Genomic DNA, 10,648 nt, shown 5'->3' on the forward strand with positions numbered 1-10,648 from the left:
GAGATTTGCAGACGTATGGCAGTCCTGAAGGTGTGGGGTAGAGAGTCAAAGAAAGGATTCATACACTAGTGATAACAACATGAACTCAGATCCTGGAACTAGGATATAAGAGAGGTACTTGGTCACAAGGAACAAGGTTAGTCTAATTACTCATTTAGTCCAGAACAAAGAAAATTAAATCATCCCTGTCCTAATATTTTACTCAGAAGATACAATTGTTTGTCCTCCAGTTCTCAAAGAGGACCATGACATCAGGAAGGTGATGCCATGACTTTCAAGTGAATTGGATCTAAGTGAGGGAGTGCTGTTCAAAGTTACCAGCCTCATCTCTCTCCAGAGCCTTCTGGGGCCAATGGAGAGATGCAGATCAGGACAACTGGAGATGGCCCCTGGGAAGATCTAATATATAGAAGTGAAGGAAATGCAAAGTGAGAGGAGGAGTGAGAGGACATTAATGACTGAGGGATTCACCAGTGCTCTTACTATATCTTCATGCTGCCCCTCCTCAAGGAACGATCCATAAAAACCAAAAGTAAATTCACACACAGGTCTCTAGTTGCTGAATACACAGAAAATTTGTTTTCCATTTCCTTATGCTAGAGATCTAACTTTCCTAAGACCATTAGTAAGATCTAGAAAATATTAGGCAGTCAGTTAGTGGGATGTAAGGGAGGCAAGACAGAAGATTTTCAGTGTGATCAAATCCCAGATGCCCATCTTTGTCCGAGTCACAAACTTGGACAAAAGCTCTTTCCATTTACAAAACAGAAAGTTTCTAGTGAGTACAAGTCACTGAAGACTGAAAAGAGATTCTAATCATTTGAAGTTCTGACACAGAACAACAGTTTTCTCTTCCTCCTCTTTTTAAAGTTTTTTTAAAAGTTAATTTATTTGTTTTTAGTTTTCAACAATCACTTCCATAAGTCTTACATATTCACTCCCCCTTCCTCCTCCCTCCCTGAGATGGCATGCAATCTTATGTGCTCTACACATACATTCTTATTAAACACATTTTCATATTAGTCATGTTGCATAGATGAATTAAAATGAATGGGAGAAACCATAAGAAAAACCGAACCAAAACATAACACAAGAGAAAATATTCTGCTTCATTCTGCGTTCCAATTCCATAGTTCTTTCTCTGGATGTGGATGGCATTTTGCCTCAAAAGTCCTTTGGGAATGTTTTAGGTCCTTGCATTGCTGTGAAGGGCTAATTCTACCAGAAACAGTCCTCACACGGTCTTTTTTTTTTTTTTAAGTGAGCAAATCCTTTTAGCATTCATGGGAACAAAATGGCTCAAGATATAGGCACATAAACTCTAATAGATTTGTGTATGCATTTATTACATATTGTAACGGATATTCAAAATATGAATATTTTCATAGCTCTTTTGAAGCAAGAGACTCTGGGGGAAATTACAGTATGGTAGGTTGAGTGCTGTACTCTGAACCAAGAACTTCTGCTACTTGCTCCAGTACAAGGCAAACCCCCTAACATTTCTAATCTGTAAGATGGATATAATGTCTGCTACAGTGCCTAATCCACAAGGTTGTTGGGAAAGCCTGGAGAGAGCTCTGGCCAAGGAGTCGGGAGGATCTGAGTTCAAATTCGGTCTCAGTCACTTCTTAGTTGTGTGGCAAGTCACTTAACCTTGGCTCCAAAAAAAACCACCTCAAAACAATAAAAATATTTTGATAACTATACCTCAACATAGTTGATTTCCTTTGTAATCCTGTGTATTTTATTTTATGCATTTAAAAGTATTATTTTGATTAAGGGATACATAGGCTTCACCAGGCTGCTCAAGGAGTCCATGACCCAAAAAAGGTTAACTTCTGTAAAGGCATGGTGGGGAGAAGAGGTATGCTGATTTATGAAAGAGAATTGGAATTATGAGGATACTTGTGTCATTAAAGGCAAGTCCTTTCCTCCTCGGAGCCTCAGTTTCCTCATCCGTAAAATGAGAGACCTGAACAAGATGATCGCTAAGGTGCCTTTTCCAGTTCTACATGATGTGTAGAGTGCCCACAGCTGGGTGTCCCCCTCCTCCTGTCAACATCCTAATGAGTTTGCAGTCACAGAAATCATTCAGTTGTTGGGACTCGAACACATTCACTTCATGGCCAAGGCCAAGTTGCCCATGGCTATTGGCACCCTGGAGACAAAAAAAAAAGACAGAAAAAAGTGAGCACAAGCCAGTCTGTGCATATATCCCCCTGTGCGTGAACACCATATATATCCAACCGTACCTCACACTTTGTAGCCTGGCTAGGACTGTCAGAGCCTCTCCCCTCCTTGTAATGGTCCTTAAATTCCCATTGAGGAAGACTGGATACTTCTCTTTTCCTCCTGATCCTATGGTCCCACAGACCTGGGCATCCATTGCTGCTACTTTCTCTAGAACTGGGAGACCTGGGTGTGTTTGGGGGGAGAGGAAGAGCACCAGCACCCCACTTTAAGCCTAGGGTGAGGCAACATAGCAAGGACCTGACCATGGCAGCACCCTCTGCACCATGCCCAACATGCCGGTAGGGGACTAAAGAGCCATCCAGATGGGTGAAGGACAGAGCCGCAGTAGGGGGATTATGCCTGGGGCAATGCCCAGGTCTGAAGGAAGTGATTGCAAAATGATTTCCTGTTCATAGATGGCCTAATGTGAAAGACAAGGAAGGGGCCTTTCTGCCCACCATTCCTTGGGGAAGGAGTCTGAGCATTTACTCTCTTTGATAAAAATTAGAATTTCTCTGAGGATAGAGTCAGACCCAGTCAAACAGCCCCAATATTGGCTATGGCTTCTCCATCTCTTGAAGTCACCACTTTGGGCTTTAAGAGAGAAAAGAAACAAGGAAAAAGATTTACTATGCACACTAAAAGATAATACTTTCTAATAGTTTTTTTAGGGGTGATGGTAAATTGAAAAAGCCAATCAGTGCTAAATTGCAATCAAAAGGAAAATTTTCTCCAGCTAAGGAGTGGGGCGTATGTACAGTCAAGCAATGAACAGAAAAGTTGTATTATGTGGTGCAGATGTTCATTCCTTCCACTTTGACCACTGCTCCAGCCTTCTCTTATCTCGGTGTCCTGAGCTCTAGCAATAAACCCTGACCTGTTGTCCTAAATCAGACCTCCTTTAGGTCACTCCAGGGATTCAGGCACAGACCTGGAGCCAATACAGTAACCATGCAGCTGCATGAAAGAAAACAATCCACAAAAATAGGAGCTGCACCTTCCCAAACCCTCCTCAATGGCTACATTTTCACTGTGTCTTGACTGGGCATGAGAGCTGGGGCAGGAAGATACCTATCAGGGGCCCCAACCTGACGGTGCAATTTGGGGCCTGGAGGAGCTAGGCTCCACGCCAACAATATTCTCCCTTCCCTTTCCCCTCCACCATGTAAATGCCTTTTCTTGGACTGCTGATATTTTCCTAGCAAGTGGCTTCCTTCTTATACTCCAGTATGATCCCTCAATTTCCCTATCACAAAAGCCACAGCTGCTCAGTCACCAAAATGGGCTGACTCACACAGACCAAAGAAGGTCATTGTCTTTTTCAGCCCTTGAAAGGTGGATGGTGAAGTTAGAATGGGCTCAGGTCGGGTCAGGCCTGGAATGGCAGCTATAATACTTTTTGAGCAGGTGCTTTTGCAGAAACACTGAACTGATAACTTCAACCTGTCATTCCAGCACCATCAACAGTTAATTCACAAGCATTTATTAAGCACCTACTGTGTTCCAGGTTTGGGCTTAGTTGCTGAAGGTACAAAATATAAAATAAAATAATTCCTGCTCTTGAAGACTGTATATTCTAGAGGGGGTAAAGTAGAGGTGGATTTGAGGTGGGGTGGGAGAAGGGGAACCCAATGTGTATACATAATTATGTAGAGACTAAATCAAAATGAAATGTAAGGTAGTCTAGGAAAGGAAGACAGTAGCAAATGAGTTGATCAAGAAAAGCTTAAGATAGAAGTTTTGCTTGGGCTGAGCTGTGGTTCTGTGAAGGATTCTATGAGATAAAGAGGGCATGCATTCTAGGTATGGGAGCTGGTCAGAAAGGCACAGAGATAACATGGAGTACCACGTGTGAGGAACAAGGAGGAAGCCAGTTTGACTGGAACACAGAGTGCAAGAAGGAGATGATATCCATTGAATTCAGACAGGCTGGGACAAGTGGTAAAAGGCAAACTTAAAAGCCAGAAGAGTTGGTATTTTCTAGAGGTAATAAGAAGTCACCAATGTTTATTAATTAGGGGGATGGCACGATTGACATTTAATTAAGGAAAACCAGCTATATAGATGATTGACTACAGGAAGGAGAGACTTGAGGCAGGAAAACCAATTAAAGACCCAATTAGGAGCCAAAATGCAAGTGAGATGTGATGAGGAGCTGACCTCAGGTGGCAGCTGTGGATCTAGGGAGAAAGGAATGGATATGACACATGCTAGCAAGTGATAGCGGGTTGAGGAGGGGGTAAAGAAATTAGGATGATCCTGAGCTTGCAAACCTGGGATTTTGGAAGAATGGTGGTATCCTCATTAGAAATATGGACATTGAGAAAAAGGGTAGGTTTGGGGTGAAAGATTATGAACTTTCTTATTGAGAGAGGGCATGCTGAGCTTGAGATATCTATATAGGATGTTCAGTTTCAGATGTCCATCAGGCAGTTGGAGATACCTTATTTGGCCTCAGTAGAGAAACTAGGATATTAATACATAGCCATCTGTATAAAGATGATACTTAAACCTATGGAAACTAATGATTCTAAGTGAGGGAGTATTGAGAAAGAAGAAGGCCCAGTGAGTATACCCCAAGAATATTGAGGTACACTCACAGTTAAAGGCACGCTATTACTGATGAGCTAGCAAAAAGCCCGAGAAGGAAGGAGTACCCAAAGCTTACATTGGAGCCTTGACTTCTTCCCCACAAATTCTAATTGCATAAAAGACCACAACAAATACCAAAGAATGAGTAAATCCATTTATCTGAGCACATAGCAAACAGAAATTAGACAAGTTACATAGGTTAGCTACGCCAGAGAATACATAGAATCAACAAGTTTCCCCATGGAGCATGAGATATTTCAGATCAACCAGGAGAGAAGCTCTTCAATTTCATCCAAAGTGCAATTCCCCAAAGACTCAAGGAAGGCAAACTGGCAATCTGGGACATGTGTGAGGAACCAGCTTTCTCCTGCATATCTACCTTCTAAAGCCTCTACCTCTCTCTCTCTCTCTCTCTCTCTCTCTCTCTCTCTCTCTCTCTCTCTCTCTCTCTCTCTCTCTTAAAAAGAATGTCTAGAAATGTGTGTCCTCCCTTGAAACAGGAAAGAGCAGTAATATCTCTCTGCTCCAAAGCCATTCCACTAACTCCACTTTTCACACAGACAGGCTTGTAGTATTGAGACATTGTTTTCTCCACCAAGGAAGAAAATCTTACACAAATGCTCGTCTTAAAGACCAGAATATATATACACACATACACACGTCATATGTATGTATACTCCATACAAATTATATGTATATGTACCCCATATATTATATTGTATATGTGTACCACATATAGAAAAAAAATACATACCTATAGATAATATAAGTATGTGGGTGTTTGTGTGTATGTGTGAGATTAGGGGGTGTGGAAATTGAAAAAGAGTAAAATATAAGGGAGAAAGCAAGCTCTGGTTATGTTGGTTTAAGCCTAGAGAGCCTCCATATATGGGGACTTCTTTACACCGGGCTTTCCAAGGGCAATCACAGAGTATGACCCAGGTTTGTGTCTCTTTGAACCTTTCTTTCGTCCGGGAAGTGGGCTTCTTCTGGAGCGAAAGAGCTGCAAAGAAATTATAATGGAGGGTAAGTGTCTGATTCAAGTAAAAGAGTTAGAGACGTCAGTGTCCTACTCTTGGAGTAGGGGTTGGACATGTGTTCTTTGTTCACTCCTGAGAATAGTCAGTTTAGGTCATGCTTAATCCCTGGTCCTTCCCTCACCCTGCAGGTCTAGAGACAGCATAGAGACAGCTGACCTGCAATGCGGTTAGGGGGAAGCTGTATTTTCTAATTTAAGTTAAAGTGCAAACTATATTCCCCAGGATAAGCCTACCCAGCTGAGGTGCAAACCTTGGAAGGTGGCCACAAGGGCTGGAAAGCCACAGCCACCTGGATGTGCCCCATGGTTGCCCTGCTGTGGCCAACCCTCTCTCAGGTGTCTCTCCTGCTTAGGTGATGGGGGCAATGGGACAGGGCAGGGAGGGCAGGATGGAATCTCACTGTGCCAGTTTCTCTGTCCTACCCCTTCCCCCTTCCCCTAACAGGATCAGTCCTGAAGAATAAAATATGAGAGGGTGGGGCAGAGAGTGAGGGAAGGGTAGAAAACTCACCTCTGGGGTCACTGGGTCACAGGTGAGGATGATGGCAGCAATGCCCTGTTCATTGGATACTGAGCCTTGACATTCTTTCAGCAGCTGTGTAGGGGATAACCACAATGAGAGAGCGAGAGAGAAAGACAGAGACAGACAGAGAGGGAGAGAGAGAGATGAAGAAGGAAAAGGAACAAAGGAAAGAAAAAAGGAGAATGAGAGGAAAAGAAAGAAGAAAAGAAGGGAGGAAAAAATGGAGAGAAGTCCAATTTGCTCATAATTTGCTTAAATGGGGAAATAACTGCTGTGCTATCAACCTCCCAGGGTTTCAGGTTTCAAGACTAAACAGAAATCTTGGGAACTGCGTTGATAAATGTTAGGAGTGAGGGGAGCAGAGGTAATGAAAGTGCCTACAAACCAGTCCACCTTCTCCAGGTGCCCTCAAGCCCATCCTCCCCCTGATTGTTTACCCCATCAGTTTTGAAGTCACATTGATCCAGCAGGAGCTCCTCAGTCGTTGGGCACACAGTTTCCTTCAAGGTAAAGTTCAGACGCTTCAGAGTTTGCTCATGGGGACCCTGAAAAGTCAAGGTGAAGTTAGATGGAGTGGGGCTGCTCAAGGGAGGTAGACTAAGGACCCTAGGTTGAGAGGAAATCACCTCCATTGTCTTCAAGGCTGGGGCCAATGGGATCAAGAGTTTCCTGCTGTATGGAAAAATGAGAATCCCTTAAACAGAGCAGAGTCTTGGGTCCTGACCTTACTCAGCTACTATGTGACTTTTGAATAGGTCATTTCCCTCATCTGAGCCTCAGATTCCTTATCCAGCAAGAGGGAGATAAAAGGACATGCCCCATCATATATGTCTTATGACAGTGTGGTGTATAGTTGAAAGAATGTTGCCTGTGGAATCAGATGGACCTGGGTTCACATCATGGGTATACAACCTTGAACAAGTCACTTACTTTCCTTATGCCTCATTTTATCTGTAAAAAATAAGATTGAAATACATGGTTTCTGAGGTCCATTTCAAGTCAACACATATGATCCTAAGATCTCTTGTCTCTCTAACCGTTCACTCCTTTTTACTCTCCTTTCTTAGTTCTTCTTCTTCTTCCTTCCTTCTGAGACCATCCATCAAGGTTCTCTGTGCCTCCCTTTCCTCCCTGCCTTCTCTTCTGCCACTCTGTCCCTTGACCATCTTCATTCATTCCTCTGGTTTCCATCTTTGGGATGACTCCTAAATCACTGTCTTCTGGTAGAGAGGCAACAAGGCATAATACTAGACCAGGAGTCAGGAAAATCTAGGCTTGAATCCCACCTCAGACATTTATTAGTTGGGTAACCCTAGGCAAGTCTCTTAATCTCTGCGAGCCTCAGTTTTCTCATATGTAAAATGAGAGTATTGAACTCAGTGACTTGTAAGACTCCTTCCAGCTCTAAATCTATAATCCCACGATCTCCAACTGCCTGATTAATGCTGTTAGTTCCCAATAGTTCTCCATATTGGTTGGCCAAGTTCATAGCTCCTCCAACAGCTCATTAGTGTACCTATTTTTCATCATCTCCTTTGTTATTTCTGATAGGTGTGAGGTGGTACCTCACTGTGGTGGTACCTGACTGTCCCTCCATCCCTTCAAATTTGACATGTTCAAAACTAAGCTCATCTTCATCTTCAAATTCACCCTACCTTTTCCACTTTTGCCAGTAGTCACCCCAGCCAAGAATTGTTCACAGTCATTTTGGATTCTTTCTTCTCCTTCCACACCTGATACATCCAATCAGTGGGCAACTGGGTGTGGAAGTGGATAGAAAGAGTATTGGACATGGAGTCAAGAAAACCTGCTTCAGATGCTTAGTAACTATGCAACTCTGGGCAATTCTCTAACCTCTGTTTGCCTCTGTTTCTTCAACTGTAAAATGCGGATAATAACAGCACCTACCATGCAGATTTGTTAAGAAGGAGTGAATGAGATAATGTTTATAAAGTGCTTCACCCAGGGTCTGGCACATAGTAATAGAATACTTATTCCTTTCCCAGGAGTCTCTCTCTCTGTCTTTTGCCCTTTGGATCAGCATCAGCTTTCAGAGTTTGTGTTCTTCCAAGATTTGCAATGATACGGTGTCACCAAGGGAATCCTAGTGTGTCCAGGACAGCTCAGAATCCTTAAAAACATGATATTTGCCCAGGTATCATCCATTCCATTTTTGTCAGGATACCTTCATGAATGCAATCTCAGTGATAACTCTGATTATATTACATCACATCAGGCAGGACAAAAAATCAGGTTCTCCAAAAAGGGTTTGCAACTTCCATAGACAATGCTCTGCTCAGAATCCAAAGAGAAATAAGATTCCCTAGTTAGAGATGGTGAGGACTTCCCTAGGCTCCTGCCTCAGGATAACATTGTATTGATCACATTAAACCTCAGACCAATGAGATTCCTGACATTTGTGATTACTCAAAAGAAATCAGCCTAACAACCCATACTGGGAAAACCAAATAGATGAACAATGCCTGTCGTACAGACCATGATGGTGGATGTCCAGTTCACTGACCCAAAATATCAACATATATTCTCCTGGACAGTCACAGCAAACAGGCAGCAGGGTGGTCCCAGAACTGAATAGGAAGACAACAGGCTAGATCACATTAGAGAAATCATATCCTGTAAGTAGCAAGCACTAAATAATTGTTTGCTGAATTGGACTTCAATAAAATTAGACTTGTCAATGACCTTCCAGGGCTCCACAAATGTCATGCTCTTCCTTTGCTTTTCTAGATTCTCCTGGATCCCTAAAAAGTTTCCTTTATTCCAGATCCTTCTCAAGCTGATCCATTATTCCTTTGTCCATGGAATTCAGTTGACAAAGGAGATTTTGATGAGAAAACAAATTTTGAAGGGAGCCTCCTCTCCCTCGGCTCTCCTTTCTGCTTCTTCCTCTGCCTGGGAGAACAACAGCTCCCAAACGGTAGTCTATAGTAACAATATCAAACTCAAACAGAAACTAAATCATATATGAGGATTCCTTCACCCTGTGTATTGACTTAGAAAACCATATATTAACATTATCTACGTTCTATTGTACTTTTATTTATTTTGTTAAATATTTCCCAGTTACATCTTCCTGGTTCAGGCTACACTGAGGTGCATTCTCCCACTACAAAGTGGCCAGGGGGCAGCAGGCCTCTGGTCTAAAGTACCTACCTGAAACATCCTCTACCGCGGGGTTCTTCACTTTTTTTGTGTCAGCTTTGTCAGTCTGGTGACACTTATGAGCCCCTTCTCAGAGTAAAATGCATAGGATTACAAAGGAAAGCAATCATAGAGAAATAGAGGTGTCAGAATATTTTTTAAACAGATTTGAGGATCCCAAGTTAAGAAAGAGGAAGGGAGTAGTGCCCAAAGTGAAAGGATTTAAGGCAGGGCCTTTTACCAACAGTAAATTTGGTTCAGTTCAAGCCTGTCATGTTACTCTTCCCCTGCTCTAGAATCTGAAAGAAAGAGTGACCCCCACACCTTGAAGCCATAACTATCATCCATGAGCTCAAGGGCCTAAGTCCTTGAGCAAAGGACTGGTTTGTTCCCAACTAGACACTGGAACGAATTCTGAAGGGGAGGAAAAGGAAAATGAACAAGATCCAAGTCAGTCTTATCTTTTCTCTACAGAAGACAGAACTAGCACTCACCTGATTGGGTGAAGGAGAGTAGATCTGGAGAAGACGGAAGGCATTTTCTCCTCTGTGTACCTCATTGTAGAAATGGATGGCTGTGGAAAGGGTCTGCTGATAGCTCAGGCTGGACAGCGGTAAAGCTTGTGTGGAGATGAGGATGGCCACACTGGCCAACAGCAGGACCTTCCTGAGGTGCTCCATGTTCCTTCCTCTGCCTCACTAACTTGCAGTCCACCCTTTATATGTCTAGTCTCCCCTATTGTATTGCGCAATAGGAGCTTTTGACATACTGTTCAATTTCTAGGGCTTCAGCCTGTTGTATGGCAGGGGCAAAGAAGGAGGGTCTGAGGGAAGCTGACATTGTGAAATGATTTCCCATGTAGTGTCAGAAACAAGGGAGGGGCTGAGCTGCCCCAGTTTGAGTCAACGATGAGCCCAAGCCTTCACCCTCTTGCTCAAAGGTGTCCCTTGAAGAGGGAATGAGACAAACAGGGAAATGAGGGTTAAATGCTGGGCCCAGAGGGGGGGCAAATCAGATCACTAGAACAAATTCTTTGCATTCTCAACATTCCCAATTTTGATCATGGCTTCTCCATCTGTAGCCACTACATTGGGCTTTGT

General features: G+C 43.0%; 1 protein-coding gene across 1 annotated transcript; it reads right to left on the reverse strand.

Annotated features, from left to right (window-relative positions):
* Window positions 1–4,964: 4,964 nt before the first annotated feature.
* Window positions 4,965–10,406, reverse strand: LOC140533639 (cathelicidin-2-like). Its single transcript, XM_072653641.1, has 4 exons — window positions 10,043–10,406; window positions 6,824–6,931; window positions 6,375–6,458; window positions 4,965–5,827 (listed from the first exon to the last, which is right to left on the reverse strand). The coding sequence occupies exons 1-4, from the start codon at window positions 10,226–10,228 to the stop codon at window positions 5,696–5,698; spliced, it is 510 nt and encodes a 169-aa protein (XP_072509742.1). The 5' UTR covers window positions 10,229–10,406; the 3' UTR covers window positions 4,965–5,695.
* Between the last annotated feature and the right edge of the window lie 242 nt (window positions 10,407–10,648).

The sequence above is a fragment of the Notamacropus eugenii genome, chromosome 1 (genome assembly GCF_028372415.1).
Source record: "Notamacropus eugenii isolate mMacEug1 chromosome 1, mMacEug1.pri_v2, whole genome shotgun sequence".
Lineage (NCBI taxonomy): Eukaryota > Metazoa > Chordata > Mammalia > Diprotodontia > Macropodidae > Notamacropus > Notamacropus eugenii.